This window comes from Spea bombifrons, chromosome 4 (assembly GCF_027358695.1).
Source record: "Spea bombifrons isolate aSpeBom1 chromosome 4, aSpeBom1.2.pri, whole genome shotgun sequence".
Lineage (NCBI taxonomy): Eukaryota > Metazoa > Chordata > Amphibia > Anura > Pelobatidae > Spea > Spea bombifrons.
In genome coordinates, this window is record NC_071090.1 from 49,148,978 (window position 1) to 49,166,423 (window position 17,446).

General features: G+C 36.6%; 1 protein-coding gene across 2 annotated transcripts in view; it reads left to right on the plus strand.

Moving 5' to 3' along the window:
• Positions 1–17,446, plus strand: part of SYT1 (synaptotagmin 1) — a 71,016-nt gene that overhangs the window by 37,448 nt on the left and 16,122 nt on the right. For both annotated transcript variants that reach the window (XM_053462018.1, XM_053462019.1), the window contains exon 6: positions 5,557–5,674. In XM_053462018.1, the coding sequence (XP_053317993.1) occupies positions 5,557–5,674 (118 nt within the window). The remainder of the gene's footprint in view (positions 1–5,556; positions 5,675–17,446) is intronic.

Below are 17,446 nucleotides of genomic sequence, written 5' to 3' on the forward strand. Positions count from 1 at the left end.
TATTTATAAAATGTATACTCACTAAATATTGAGATTACAGCATTAATAATTGTATATATTTTTAAAATTCAAGAGTTAATCTGTAAATCCATAATATTTGGCTATTGAGTGAAATTAATTTCTATTGGCCAGATACATAATATCATTGTGTATTATTAGACTCCCTTTTTGCCCCTAACAAAAACATTAATTTAAGACAGATAATTGTCTTAGCTGACATTTGTTAGGTTTTTGGAACCAGCTATTTTTTCTGGCTGATAACATTATGGAAAAATATTATTTGTTAGAAAGGAAAACTCACAAAATCTTTAAAATAACATACACTTCCCATTGGCCAGGCACAAAGCCCTGACGTTCTTTGCTAAAAGCAAATCCGAAAAGCTATGTCTAGGCTGTTATTATTGAAGAAGAAGCAGACAAACAATTACTTTAAGAGCCAAAGTAAAGTCAATAAAATGTGTGTGTTGTTGTGTGTATTTTATCATATTGCAGCACAGAATGTTCTCTACAGCCTTACTTTACTTTGAAAGAACTATGATGCAGCTCTCCACTTTGTACTTTGTATCTGGTTTTCCATGTCGCTGCTAGAGAGATGCACAGTGCTAAACGGGTTTATCCCTCTTTTGTTGGGAAGATAGCATGGAAATATTAAACTTATTAATTCATTAATTCACATATAATTTATGTTACATACAAACGATTACATGTCTATGATTAAATATGCCTATGCCTAAGGTGCCAGTGGCAGAACTACTGGGGTTGCAGGGGTTGCAACCCCGGTAGTTCCGCCACTGCCTCAGCAAGGCCACGACTGCAGTGGTGGGAGCGTGAGGCGTCTGTCTCGGGTGAAGCAGTGAAGCCGTGTGCACCGCGGCAGAGCAGCGAGGCAGAGGCCTTGCGCCCCCACCACAGGACTGCACGGTAAGTGACCTACAAAGGGGGGTACGGAGAGGGTAGGTAGGTAGAGGGTAGATAGGGAGAAGGGGGTTGGGAGAGGGTAGATAGTGAGAAGGGGGTAGATAGTAAGAGGGGGAGAGGGTGGATAATGAGAAGGGGGTAGGGAGAGGGTAGATTGTGAGAAGGGAGGGAGAGGGGGTAGATAGCCTGAGAAGGGGGGAGAGGGGGGAGATGGTGTGAGAAGGGAGTAGATTGGGTTGGGGGTGGGGGGGCCTTAACAGATTCTCATATCGGGGCCCTGAGGCTTCTAGTTACGCCCCTGTAAGGTGCATAGAAAGCAAAACGTGTGGACAGTCTAGGCACAGTGATGAACACGAGGAAGGCAGTGACAAATAATTTGTAGCTTAGTATTTTTTTATTTTCCACAGTAAATGTCACTAATGTTTTTTAACCCCTTTAAAGAGCCAACCAATGGCAGTAGCCCATGAGATGGACATTGTATAAAACCCAGATTTCCAGGATCAGTTTCTCGCAGACTGAGTTTTTAATTACCAAAACAATAAAGCATATTACGCCATAAAAACATTGACAGAAGATATATTAACATGGACTTGCTTTGTCTATCAAAGAGTGCTCCTGACTCCTAGGAGAGATTTATTTTTGAAAGTAGCTGACTTACAGGCATGGAAGTAATTTATTATTATCTTTTATTTATATAGCGCCAACAATCTACGCAGAGCTCCATACAATACATATATTCAAGGGGTATGAAAAAAACTGGAGCTATGAGTTTCTAGTATTTACATGAAAAGGAAAACACATTCTGATATTGTCTTCCATTCCTGGTCATTACCCCTCTCCTTATCCAAGGTTGATTATTTTCCATGCAAGCTGCTGCATTGTGCATTCTCATTTCCCATCATAACTGGACAAAGATAACCACTCCTCAGTACAATCACACAATAGCCACATTATTTCTCTGTAATTACGGAAGAGCTGTGTGCTTTAGTGTCTTGCCACATCTCGTAATTTCGAAAAGAGTACAGCTTCAGCATACATTATGTTTTGGCTCAATGTTTAATTCGGTCACGGAAAAGCTTTTTTGACAAGCTATAGTTAATAAGTGTTCCATGCTGTCAAAAGTAATAATATTAACATTCTGTTCTGAGTTAAATTAATTTTGTTTTGTGCAATGGCCCACATAAACGTGAGTGACATTTAGAAATATGATCAAGCAGAAGCGCAGAAAAAGCCAAGATGTAAAATGGAGTGGGTTGGGATCAATAGAACTGCCGCAAGTTGAAGACATTAGTGGTAGAGTGCCCTTAAATGTCATTCCTTGAGATATCCCATTTTTGTATTATTTCAAAGAATTTATTCCTTTCCCTTTTCCCTTGTTTTTCTTTCCTTTTTAGTGTCTAACATTTTCTTTGAACCAATACATGTGATATTTGACACTACGACCCCTATTCATGAATAAAAGAACATTTCTCTGGAGTCTAATCTCTGGTGTTTTCAACCATAGCTTTTTAGAGGCAGAGAGACAGATGAATGCACCGTCTTTTTCAACTAATGACAATGAAGTAGCTTTTTCATAAAACCTAAATGACAGTGTTTATAAAGCACCTTCAAATTTCTGCCAAATAGAAATCTTCTGCTGAGACGTAGTTAAGTTGATATTTAAGTGCAGTGGTGTGAGGGGATAATTTTGCTTCGTAGATATTTTGTAGACCTTTGCTGTACACAGTCCAGAACTTTCAAAATATATATTGGTCGCAATATGCCGTTGTATGAAATAAGCGGCAAATGAATAACTTTTTCCGAACAGTTTCTGAAATAGCATTAATTAAACACGGTGCTACATCAGCCCCTGGGTTCTTTTTATAAAATCATTTTTAAGTAGTAATGGAATGAAAATTCACTATTTTACTATCTAAGAGCTTAGGGTAGTTTTATATTACAATTACACTCAACTGTTTTTTATTTGACTTCCGTGCATCACTCCAACATTCCACTTTCAGATGAATAGCATCCAAAATGACCCAAATTCAGACTTCAGACCTCATACTTGAAAATGAGGGCATTCACTCCTTTCTGGCAAACTCTGTTGACATAATTGGTGTTAATTATTATATAGTATTTCCTTATAACATCTTAGCATAGTATTTTGGGCTATTTGGAAGTCACAGTCATAGATGTCATATTGGAGTGCCATCAACAAGTGTAATGTATTGGCTTCTCTTTTTTATTAAAATCACGTAAAGCACATCATGTCATCTTAGCTAGAAGGTATTGTGTGTATAAAATAGAATAGTTTTGCAGACAGAATCTCATGGTGATGATGTGTCTGTGTGTGTTTGTATGTCCTGTTTACCAAGACCAGAACTTAAATTATTCCAAACATCTGTTTATCTTTAACGAGGAAAGCCAGTCGTATTTGTTGCATACTACCATATTACACAAAACTCTGATGTTGAGTTCTTGGTTTTTTTTTATTTGAGACTCTTTTTACTGACATTTCTAGGGCGTCAAATTTAATTTGCATGATTAAGTACATTTGGATTACCTAGCTGATGAACCCAATTACAGTCTCATTTGTGACCTGCTAAAGACAAATGTGAATATGATATCCTGTAGAGTTATATGCATGTTTTGTGAGTACTACAGAGTTGAAATCAAATAATAAGCCAAAATAGTTGATGCTTTCATGTACGTGTTCTGAATATTAAAGATGTGAATCACATTTTTTCCATTTCCATTTCATTTTCTTTATGTAACTAGGTCAGTGTCAGGACTGCAGTTTGGACACACTGTATTTTAGCATCTGCATTTTGTGATTAATTTTATTCTGGAACACAAATGAATAATCAGTTTCATGTTGTGCTTTTGAGATTTGTTGAATAGATATTATGAGATGATAACGCCACTCCCATCATTCTCTACTTTGAGTACTTGAACAGAGGTAGTAAGGGAGGAACTATGAACAATAAGACTTTATTCCTAGAATCTTTTGTGTGCCTCTGTAATTTAATGAAGCTGATTGTAAACTGGCCAATGAGATTGCCGACAAAGACACTACGCATGAATATTAATAAAATGTCATTGTAACAAATCAAATCCCTGCATTTAACCATATGAGGTTTAGAATAGTTTTTACATTTTTTACATGGGACAGTTTTGATATGAGAATTAAAATTAGCACATGTTCTACTTTGAGATTTATTTATGAATATAAAATATTATTTATATAGATTATTATTTGCAAATAATAATTATTGTATATAAACACTGATTACTAATAATGCAAATATTGTAAATGTTGATATATCATGTTCAGTGGACATTTAACATCCTCACATTCATGCTCACACAGAAACACTTACACATACACGTTTATGCTCACACACACTTACACATGCACATCCATGCTGGCTTACATATACACATTCATCGTCGCATACAAAAATGTATACATACATACGGACATACATATACTCATACACATACTTACCCCCTCTCTCACTCCCTCACTTCCTCACTTCGCTTTTTCTGCAGGGTCATGTCACATCGCTTTTTGTGACACCACTTTGTTCCTGCCTCCCTGGGCCGGTCCAAAATTGTTCACAAAAGGCTGATCCGACCTGGACAGGCCTTTTGTGAATAATTTTGGATCAGTCTTGGGTGGCAGTTGCCATTTATATATTGTACATCTTTGCAACAGAGCACTTGTATATTTATCTTTTGTTATTGTCCATTGATGATGTACTTAAGTTTAAAGATAAATATCATTGGCTTCTGATTTCCATTAAAATAATGTTTATTTGTTTCAGTGTAACACAATAAAACTTGATCATGTAGAAATCAATTTGTTGAGTGTAATCACAATCTTCTAGATCGTGTTAGGGAGAAGTTACCATAGCTTAGTGTCAGTTAAATACTCTTAAAGAGAAGGCTAATGCTGTGTCTGTGATTAGCATGTAAGGAATCATCAAAGACTACATTAAAATTATAATTTAATGATCAAAGAAATGTACCCACATAAATAATATATATTTACAGGGCCAGATGAAGTGTATGTCATGGTATCCACCAGATACCTATGTGAGCTAATTAGATCACCAGAGACCTTTACTCTCTACTTCATAACATTTTTGAATCCAGAGAGGCCTATAACATACTTATTTGAAAAAAACTCTTTTTCATGAGAGGAACAATTCCATCAAATATGTATACAAATATCTTCTGCAACTTCTTTGGCATTTATAGTAGCTTTAAACTATGGGAAAGTTGAAAAACTATTATGGGCTGAAAATGGGGTTAATTACATTATGTACATTATGTACCTGATGATTTTACTTATATATGTAACATATGTTCGAGGTTCATTCTCAAGAAGGGGAACTGGCTTGTGAATTCCAGAATTTCTATTGCTTTAAACAAAACTTACAAAACAATACAAGAAAAGTGATCTAAGTCTACATTCCAAAGAAGGATGCATTATTGGCCATTATGTAGATCTAGGTAAAAACAGTCTATTGACTATAAATGTAATCATGTAAATTTTCGTGGAAAAGGAATCTATCTATAATGATAATCACTATTAAAAAGCATTTAATTCCCAACGTCCTCATTGATTTACTGTTTGATATGTTTTCTCAGCAAGAGAAACTGGGTGACATCTGCTTCTCCCTCCGTTATGTACCCACGGCTGGCAAACTGACAGTTGTTATTCTAGAGGCAAAGAACCTAAAAAAGATGGATGTCGGTGGATTGTCAGGTAAGTGGCATCACCATTTTATATAATTAAGTTTGGTTAATTAAAATTCATTAGTAAATAAAAAAAATGTTTTAAAAGCAATATATTATTCTGCAGTAGTTTTGATTTGCATGCTATGGATTCTGTTATTCTAAAATGGTCTTTCTTTATGCAGTGTTGCATTACATTAAATTAATGATATGTTTTTTGTTTTTTTTTTGTTTTCTGTGACTAGCTCATCCTGTTAGGCCACACCGGTATCTTCTTGTTCTTTAAGACTGTAGATGATGCATTCAGAGTTACAACCATGCAACAAATGTATAATCTGTGCCTGTGGTAAACAAGTACTGATTGGGTTCCATCTAATGACCATTAGATTTCACCTTGCCACCAGTTCATGAAAGCCCACAAAGACTATTCCATGAACTAATTAAAACATATGTATCTAAACCATATTGAAAATAAAACTGAGCTAAGGCAGAGAAAACTAAGCATACGATGAGATAACTCTCAAGTGCCCCACCTTACCGACATGGAGAAGAGAATTAAGCTCAAAAGACTAAATGGGCGAGGCACCTATAGAATAAAACAAAGTGCAGGCTTTGCCTTTTTTTCTGCTCACTTACTGTGATTGGTAGATCAAAAACTTCAAATATAACACTCTTGAAAAGGCATGCTTTTCCATTTTCATTAAGGAGAAAGTGCTAAGATCAACAGAAGAGTAGCTGAGGCCTTTGATCAAGTGTTCCCTTTAGGCACTTTAATAGCAGTAGAAAAAAAGGAAAGTTAAAAGAAATGAAGCTTGTGTATGATACCTGGGGATAGTAAAATGATCCAAAAGGAAAATCATGTGATGAACCAAACGCTCGGAATTGAACAGCATAGGAATTGTATGGCTGGAGGTTAAATGTCTCCACGTAAACAGACATTGTTGCAAAAAATAAAACATTGGATATAGAAAGAATGAATTTTATCTCTGATCAGAGCAGATTGGAATGTCAAGTTTATATTTAGAAACGCTAAACACCTTTTTTTTGTTGGCCATATTTTTTAATGTAATTTTTCAAAGCCTGCATATAAATGTATATTTACACATACATAAAAAAGTGTGTGACATGATTCTATACACAAGCTTTGATTTATGCTGACTAATAAAGTTATTGAGTTGCCATATTGCCAGTTGCTATGGTATTATCGTTCCTATTTAATCATATGAATCTTTTTTTTATTCATTCTGATTAATTGTAGTCTTAAACTGAAATATTACCACCAGTGGTGAGATTCTGAAACAAAATAGTAAAAATGGATCTTTAGAAACAGACCAGTTGCCCTCTCCACACATCCCTAAAGGTCCCCACTAAAAACATTAAAGCAACATTGTGGGGGCTCTGGCAGGTGGTCAAAGGGTCTTGAGTTTTACTAGATGGGGCTTGTGTTAAACCCCATCACAGTGCTCTTGGTATGTGTATATTATGTGCTTAGTAGGAAATCCAGCCCTGATTATTAATTGTAGAGTCCATTACAAACATTCTATGTACTTTGACAGTACAGTTGTGGACGCTGGCCTTCGAATTTCATATAAATTTCAGCCTAATTAGTATGGATAGCATATATTGCACATACAAATATTCAAATTTAATCCAGGCAATTCTTGGAAAACAGAAAACCCAAAGTTTGCACCATGTTTATATTTACAGAACTAAAACTGCCTACTATGTCAGAGCTTCCACCACCCATTGTGTCAACACACTGATATTAGTTGGCATACCTCAGATCGCAGCGGATCCTGTTGTAAGCAACTTTTCAGTCGCGTAAAATACATTCAGATCAATAAAGCTAGTCGAGGCAGTCAATTGCTTCACTGAAATATAGATTTCAACACACACACACATACACACACAGTTCAGCATTTATCTATTTATTCTAAGATAGAATTACATTTCAATGTCTTCTACAGATAGAACATTTCTGAAATAACTAAATCCAGTCTGCTGTTAAGAGTATGCTTGCTTTAGGGGATACTTTTAAATGATAAATATTGAAATGCAAATTCAATGCAAAGTCTAATACAATTTGTAAAATGTTGTGTATAACGCACTTAGATGCGAGATGATTTTGTGAATGTTGTACAGTTTCTGCTTAAAGCAGGAGTGCACATCTCCAGCTCTCGAAGGCCAAACACAGATCAGGAATTATGGTATTCTTGCCTGAAAACAAGTAGTTCAGTGAATTGCTAATTGAGATGCTTGTTTGGAGTTTGGGATATCATGAGTTTTAGAACCCTGGTTCTGATAAACTGATGTGTCAATTAAGAAAGCACATGTTATCTGTTTAAAAATATGTTATTACGATGTTAATGTTTGCTATGTCACATCTTGGACCTTTTCATCCATCATGTGATGTAGGTTCCATAGATCAATAATCCCTGGTCCAGTCATGGTAGGTCAACATTTTGCAGATATCCCTACTAGAATACTGTTGTGACCACAGAGAGCTTTCCTTACATACTACTAGAAAATGACCATGAGTATGGTTAGACTCCCAAAGAGTGTATATCAGATATGCAGCAAACTGTGTGACCTTCTGGGTCAGTGTCATGAACCTCGGAGTGTGGAAGCTGTGTTTTGCCACCCCTATTCTGTGCCACTTTCAACTATTTTGGGGGCTAGACATGCACAGGACATCTTTATTTTTACAAATACCCATTTCCCGCCTCACTATAAAGGTGAAAGGAAGAGTTCCACGGGCTGTGAGGTTCCCAGGTGTGTAAATAATGTAAAGCAATATAAACATAAAATGCAGAATCAAGAATAAAGAAGTCCCCTCTGTATGTGCATTTGCCCATGGTTTCACAATTATATATTAACAATAGGTTTTCAATTTAAAATAAAGTGATGTGTTTTGCAATTAGCTAAAGAAAATGACTGTGATGGTCTGTCACGTTTTATCTACCCGTCAAACTAGAGATCCCATGTCTATATAGTGATCTCTACAAATGCCTTTACAATAAATAAAATATTTACAAATACCCTACAGTTTTAATATTCTAATAGCACGCAATTATATTATTTCATTGTTTCATTTTTTTTTTTTTTACAAATTCCAACATCTTTTCAAAGCAGTTAATGTAATGTGGTATTTGAAAGGATTATTGTAATGCGTCACTAAACCCCATTACTACTGCAGTTATGAATGTGACCTATTTAAGTGTTTATACGGATGTGCATCTTTTCCCATGACAAAATTCCAGTAACATTTTGTTTCAACGACTTCACTATTATTCTGTGAACCGCTCTTAATTTTGTTATTTTAAAATTAGAATCCCATCATAATCTACAGTATAACCACATAGCGTTTACGCCGTAGAATACACCAGACTTGTTTTGAATATTTAAATATTGAAAAATACGCATTGTGCGTTCTGTTTTATTATTGAATGGATTTATTCTGTTGTGCTGTGAGGTTAGCAAATCTAAGTACTCCTGCAGCCTGAAAGCACATGTGAAAAGATAACATGAAGTCTTTCTTAGAAAAAAAAAGACTCCACTATCAGCTAATTCAGCCTTAAAGAATTATATTACAGAAACTAAGAGCGCTCTGCGTGAAGCTGGAATCCTGGAGTGAATCACATAAAGAAAATGTTTGGCTTGTATCATACAAATTATCGGAGCTTTTGGAAAATGTTTCAGCAGATTATATTAGCTTTTGATTTGAAGAGACAACACAACATCCGACAGAAGGCCAGCATCCCTGCTATTTGCACAGGAGTTTTCTTTGCTCTTGGGCATTTGTATATAGTTTTTCATGTTTACAGTGTTGTTTCTTTTGGGGGCGGGGGGGGGTTCTGGCATATTTGAATGCTAATAGTTTACGAAAATAAATAATACTCTGACCCCAGTGGGCTTGTACCAGAGAATCTTAGGACACATATCTTCCAAGAATGCCTTGGAGTCTCTTTAAATTCACCCTGACATAACTCTATGTCTAAATAATCTCACACAAGAGACACAATGTCTGGGAGAACAGATTGCTAGCTGGATATAAGAAGCTAAGTTACATTTTTATCAGATTTGCTTTAAAATGTAAAGGGCTCTTGGGAGATATATGATTGTTTTTTTTTAATGGAACACTAAACTGACATTTCAAATATAACACAAGCGGAGTCTGAATGCTAACTAATATGTGTTTTCAGTACTTGGTAACAAGCCAAAATAAATTGGATGTAGTAAATACTGGATAACAGATGGTTGGCTTTTTTTGCCACCCGAGGACATGGATTACGGTAATCATGAGCGTTGTCCCAAAAACCACGGGTGTTTAGTCATGTTGAAGGAAAAAAGAGATACACATTATTTTACTGTTAGGTTCCTTGAAAGGTTAATGCATCTGTGTTTCATGGTTGGCTGCCAAGAACATCCTCTCCTCAGGGGAGGTGCTTTCTCAGGGGGCAGGGTTAACTACAAATGGGGGTGGCGCTAGCTCCAGTTACAGTTTGCGAGGGGCGGGCAGTTGGTATTCAGAGGTTGGTGTAACCTGGGTGGGTCACCTGTAAACTTTAATATGCATTCTTCAACCTGTTAACCAATAATTACTTACCTTAAGGAGAAGTTGCAGCTCCCTTCCCTGGTACTGTATCCACACCACTGATTGGCTGCTTAAAATCAGTGTGAGTACTTTCTTGTCATTTTCGCAGTAGACTACTCCCCCTGTAAATCTTACATAAGCCAGTGCTGGAACTGACTGACAATGAGTATACCATGTGGGCACCTGGGGGAAGGAGTGCAGGAATAGTTTAAAGGGTCCACGCTGCAATCATATGCATTAAAGTCCATATGTAAGGTAAGAGCGACAAAAGTTACAATAAAAGAACAACCTTTCATATTATCATCAAGGTAAGTTATTAAACATAAGGTTACCTTAAGCGTTTCACTGGTAAATTTTATGTAATATTCATTAGTCTGTTTTTACCTCATTAGAAATTCCAACAGTTCAGCCAAAGCACGGGATCATTATGTTTTAATTGCATTGAATCCTCTAACTATGCATTATTTGCAAACATGCTTTTTCTTTGTTTATAGAACAGCCAATGGTTTCATAAATTATTTAATCATTGACCCTTTCTTGCAGGACTGTGCAGTTTATTCACTTAAATATAGTGATTTGAGGTGATAATTTACAAATTAACGGGACAAGTTTATCATTGTCTATCTTGGTACTTCTCATACTAAGTTAGACCCTTCACAATGCATTTAAACTTGCTGTTTGGAAAATAAATCCCTATGGCAGGGAACTCCAAGCTCTCGAGGGCCACAAACAGGCCACATTTTAGTAAAACCTTACTTTTAACTCAAGTCATTTAATCATTTAAGCTTTCAAGGCCTAGGGGTGGTCATTCCTGTCCTATGCTTTTATACACTCTTGCCCTTCATTCTTTTCCATGCTTTGCCTTGGTTGAACATTTTCTTAGGGTTCAAGAGATTAGCTAGTACATATTTACTGTAATGGTTCACTGCTTTAAGGAGGGATTTTTTTTCTTTAGCACTTTATATAAAAAAAAGAGGAACCAATTTTCTTTATCATTTTATCACTGAGCAAATAAAAAGAAAATATCCAAAGATCTCTTCTCCAAAGCCACAAGATAAATCTTTTGTATTCGTAGCACATATCTAAAAATGTGTGCCTGCCTGCTTGCGACAAAAAAAGAGATATGTAAATAGAATTTTCACAGGCATAATTAGCCTCTACTAAAATTAGGCTGTAAGTCTTAGTGTGCATGAGCAGCAAATTGACTTGACAAAATTAGAGACAATTAGAGAGCCTGTTTTAAGGTGGGGTTTGGATTATTGATGACAGAGAACTGGTAACAGTGACTGATATTTAAAGGGCTCCTGTCATGCAAACATAACATGAGTACAATTTAAAAAGCTAAAAAAAATGTACATTGTGGCAACTCAATTATTAGCAGATGTATAGATCTTACAGGAGCAATCCACTCACTGGCTGAGAAGAACATTTTCAATTGACATAAGTTTGTTCTGTACGACTTAAGGGGGAATTTATATGTTATATGTTTTCTTTTAGTTTTGTTTTTATTGTAAATTTTTCAGTACAAGTACAAGTGTTATATGTATTCTACAGTTTTATTGAAGCAGATTTTCCTGTTTGGCCATATATTAGGTTGGAATAATGGCACATTGCTGGATCTGAAAAGGAAAAAACACTTTTAAATAGTTTGTTAAATTATTTTGTTGAACTGTAATACATTCCGTGCATGGGAATCCATGCACAACTACCGTATTTGCTCGATTATAAGACGAGGTTTTTTTCAGAGCAAATGCTCTGAAAAATACCCCTCGTCTTCTAATCGGGGTCGTCTTCTAATCAGACCTCAAATAGAGGTCTGATTAGGAGACTAAGATCCAGATCCCCCGCACCGCTGCAGGGGACCTGGATCCTCCTGTCTCACCCCCCCCCATCATACACACACTTACCGGTGCTTCCTGCTGTGTTGCCGGGGCAGCGGATTGACATCTACGCGATCCGCGTAGACAACGTCCGCTGCAGCCGGAAGGAGGTGTGGCTAGCAGCGGGGGTTGTCTGCGTCCGTCGCATAGACCTTCCCCGACTGTCAGCGATCAGAGTCTCTGATCTCTGACAGCTGGGGAAAGTATACGCGACGGACGCATACAAACCCCCGCTGTTAGCCACACCTCCTTCCGGCTGCAGCAGAAGGCGACGTCAACCCGCTGCCCCGGTTGGAAGCACCGGTGAGAGAGGGGGGAGAGCGGGGGAAGGGGGGGGAGAGAGAGGGGGAGAGAGAGTGTGTGTGTGTTAGTTAAATGGGGGTATAGGGTGTGTGTGTGTGTTAAATGGAGGCATAGGGCATTTCTGGAGTGGCGTTAAGGGGGCATTTAATAGAGCACTCTGCCTCCTGAAATGCCTTATACCTCCCTATATGCCACTCTGCCCCATAATATGCCTTTTAACCCCCTAAATGGCAGAGTGGCATATAGGGGTATAAGGCATTTCTGGAGGCAGAGTGCTCTATACAATGCCTTTTAACTCCCTTAATGCCACTCTGCCTCCTGGAATGCCTTATACCTCCCTATATGCCACTCTGCCCCATAATATGCATTTTAACCCCCTAAATGCCAGAATGGGATATAGGGGTATAAGGCATTTCTGGAGGCAGAGTGGCACATAGGGGGTCAAAAGGCATACCATGGGGCACAGTGGCATATAGAGGGTTAAAAGGCATATCATGGGCCACAGTGCCATATTGGAGTGGCAAGCCTGGGGGCAGATGTGCGTAACTGGGGGACAGGTTGGAAAATACAAGAAATAAAAACAAAAAAAATCTTTTTCTCAATCATAGCTTTTATTAAAAAAAATAGTTTACATGAATTAACATTTACTGGTAAAACTTTTTTCCTTTAGGGTCGTCTTATATTCAGGCTTTTTCTTATTTTCCTAAGTTAATATTCAGATTTTGGGGCGTCGTCTTATAATCAGGGTCGTCTTATAATCGAGCAAATACGGTATATTTTTCCCATCAAGAATATAACACTTTAAAAAGTTAATTAGAGTTTTAAATCGAGGAGGATTATAGAGGGTAATGATATGCAAAGTACCAGGTAGCTGATAAGACTTTCTGAAAAACTTATACACATTGTCAGCCACATAGAGTGATGTTAATTATGAAAAAACACAAGATAGTGTACTGAAAGTACCACTGGTGCTTATCAGCCATACAGTTTAATCATCAAGGTCAGCATGGTTTTTAATCAAGTTTGAAACAAAAGTTCTGCTGCATATAATTGCGATTACTGTACACTTACATTCCGGGCATTTTACTTCCAAAGTTTTAATGATGTTTCTATTATTATCTTTTATTTATAAAGTACATAATATTCATGCATCGCTTCTTACAGTACATACATTCAAAGGGTATGACAAAACTAGAATTGACAGAATAAGACTAATTAACTAATGTGACAGAAACCTTATGCCACTCAATGTAACAGAAGATGGAAGGCTACTCTAGAGTCCCAATAATAAGCTGCTGTTCCCAAAGCCAAACCTACAGAATTTACAAATATGTATAAATGCTTCCTGCAGATAAGAGCTATCCTGCTGTGATAAGATCATCGAACATAAGCCAAACAAGCACTGAGCCAAGTCAATGCTTGGATCCTTGTGATCACCCTTCCATAAATGTGCATGATCCCATAAACAGAATAAGAAGGCAGTTTTAGTTGACTTGTACTCTTACCCTTGTAATGAGCTGCACATAGTATATTACTAAAATGTCAGACTTAACAAATAACTATTTTCCTAGTCATGTGCAGCATTAAGTGTGCGTGTGTGCATAGAAGACCCCAAAGTGCGGCCAACATATAAAGTAAAACACTTCTCACTTAATACAGTAGCAGGGGCTAGTAAACCAAATTTTAAAACAAATACACACGACTATCCCTTTCATACTTAAACCCGTAGTATGGTGTTTATTGGTGTTTATTCAGTCTTACTAATTAAACTTGCATGTCTGTGATCTATTTACAGGATATATGTGTGTTAATGCGTGCACCATGTGTGTGTATATATATATATATATATATATATATATATATTATACAGATATTGGAGCAAATATTTATGTACAGGATATATGTGTGTGTGTTAATCCCCCCCCCCTCTCTGTATATATATATACATACATATATCCAAAATGCATAGATTTGCTAATTAAATACAGGTTGGTTATTTTCCCTAAGAAGTGAGCAGAGCATCATCACAGAAAAATGTGGCACAAACAAAAGCCTTTTTTGATCTCCAGACCCAGTAATGTGGACATTCTAATTAAATATGGATGGGATAGAAAAGCTTTTACTACTTAGATGTGTAGCCATCCAAAACAGATTAAATTAGCAGGTCCAATTACACACATCACATTGTAGTCATGTGGACATTTTTTTCCAGCCAAGGGAAGATGTTTCTATGCCGAGTTGTCTGAATTTGACTCCAAACAGCAGTGTGAAAGGTTTCTTAGGTGAACACTTTATACATACATCTTTGTATTGTGGATATATTCTTGAAATATACAATACAAAACAAGCAGCGATGTAGTACTTCCAAATGGAATATAGTCTGCCTGGGGTAATGAAATAATAGTTCCATCTAAGAGAGTTGCAGTAGTTATGCTAGACACAAGGATGCCCCCAGAATCCCAGTCCAGAGAGATACACTTCTTTAATTTACTTGGCAGTTGTAGAACTGGCTATAAAAGCTATTTCTGACAATTTTTAATGGAAACAGTGATGTGAGGTTTTCAGAAATGAATGATTAAAATCACCAGTGTGTACAGCAAAGCTAGCTAACAATGCTTTTGTATTTCTCGCATATCACAATAAGACTCACATTATCAGCTCTGGATCTAAAATATCACATTCTGTTTTATTTTAGAAATAGGTCAAACTTGCAATTTTAGTTGTAAACCGTCATGAAATACATATTTAGATTAACAATTCTATAATGCTTTGCAAGATATATGGATAATTTTAGGGGGAAAAAAAGTTCTCTGGTCTGTCTACCATTCATCTCATGTTGATGGTGACTCGAGGTACTAGGACAGACTGGGGTATGTTTATAATATGCAGTTTGGGTAGAAACAATTTAAAGGAGTCATGTCAACCTAGCAACCAATAGTCAAATGGTGCTTCCTGCATCTACTAAAATATGTTCAATAGTTCTACAAACAATACCAAATTTTGTGATTTTTCTCAGAAATGTTTTTCGATCAAGATATTATTTTAGGCTTCCTAATTGTATGTTTTGACATTTGTATCCTACATGTCCCTGCTCTTGCCAAATGTGGCAGTTTCATTTGCATTTGGGTGCCTAATCGTATAATTACTCACTTGCCCTTTACCTACCCTCCTGCCCTTATATCCTATTGCTCAATTGCGAGTACCAGGAGATACCAACTTCCATGATAGTACTGGGATAAATTAATGGCAGATAAAAAAATGTCAAAATGCCAGTTAACGCAGGGTTCCTTTGTTTCTTTTATATACATTTCAATACCAAGTAACCTCAGATGACCCTCTACCTTTTCCATCAAGAAATCACATGTGTTCATGCCAGAAAGATCTCTTTTTATTTTTTCACGACAAAATCTCATTAATATTCCAGATTCAACTACCTTATGAATTTAATGGTTTCATGGTTTAATCATTGTTAATTGCAGCTTATTTTGAGAGATACAGGCATACCCCACATTAACGTATACAATGGGGTCCAGAGCGTGTATGTAAAACTAAAATGTACTTAATGTGAAGCACGTATCAATGCATGTACTGCACTGCATTCATCGGGTCATTGCCATCAAAACACACAAAACACTCAAAATACACTAAAAAAACCACAAAAGACACTTAAAACACAAACTGTGTTGGCTTCATGATGTTATGTCTGCCTATGTGAACAAGGGAATGGTTGTGATGCAACTATGTCCTTACTCGCCAGTGTCCTTAAAGTAAATGTCCTTACAGAGGGGTATGTCTATATTATGTTTGCTTTTCATACTGACTAGTACAACCATACACATCAAACATGAGTCTGTGAATTGTGATATTTGCATGATGTAAATGAAGATTTAAATACATTTTCTCCTTAAGTAAATGTAGGGAGCATGGTAACATTAATGAAAAAAGATACCTCAGGTATTTTTAAAGGCAATGAACCACATTGGCGATTTGCAGATATTTAAAAAAAATTCAAACACATCAGAGAGATGTGTTTTGGAAAAAAAATAGGTCATTCTGGGGAAATCCTAACTAGAACGACAAATTGCTAAGGCTTAAGCTCAAGTTTGTAGAACATTTCAACTGTAAGCCGAATAATAGAAACCAATGACTCAGAAAATAGAGAGAGGACAAATCATTTCAGTTTCTCTGCCAAAAACTAAATATATAGATAGATCCCTGATATTCTGGAAAGTGGCGACATGTTTTGAAATGTTCTGTTCTGTTCAGCACATGGTATATGTTCATTATCCTAAACCTAGCTACAGCAAGTTGGCAAAAAAACACAGACAGCAGGAGTAATCACAGTATGAATTGGTTCATTTTTATTTACTTTACAAACTAAGCACTGGAAGACGTGTAGAAAAACGACATAACCTTTACTTCACACAGAGGACATTACAGTACCTTCCAGCGCATTGACATCAGAGGTCAAAGAAAATGAATCTTAATGTAGAAAGCTTTCAAAACTTCATATTTTTCTCTCTGAAAAGTAAAGAACATAAAAATTTAGCCAAGTGTCCTTGTCAAAAGTATGATAAAGTAATTGTAGGGATTTCAACTTCTCCCTGCCCAGTGCCACTGCTAGAATTCTGAACTACATACATTTTCTTTCTTCTCAATACCTTTACCATTGGGTAAGAATAATATTTCTCACAACAGATATGGAGAGATGCCTCTTTTTCTTGTTAACGTCATTCAAGTTATAAATATTTACTTTTCCAGAGCCTCTTTTCCTGGAGTAGGGTTAAAGGTCCTGCCTAGAGCGGACATCACATTTGCCTCTGTAATCAGAAGGGGAAACAAAGGCATTGCTAGCAGAGGGCTCAATTCTTAGACTAGTCTTAGGCTGTCCACTGACTTTATGGCACCATGGGCAGCTGCTGCCCTACCCCATGTCCTACTAATTTCCCGACTAGTCACTTTTCTTTACTGCATTAACTAAATACATTTTACTTTGCCCCACACTAAAATGTAAAATGGTCTAAAT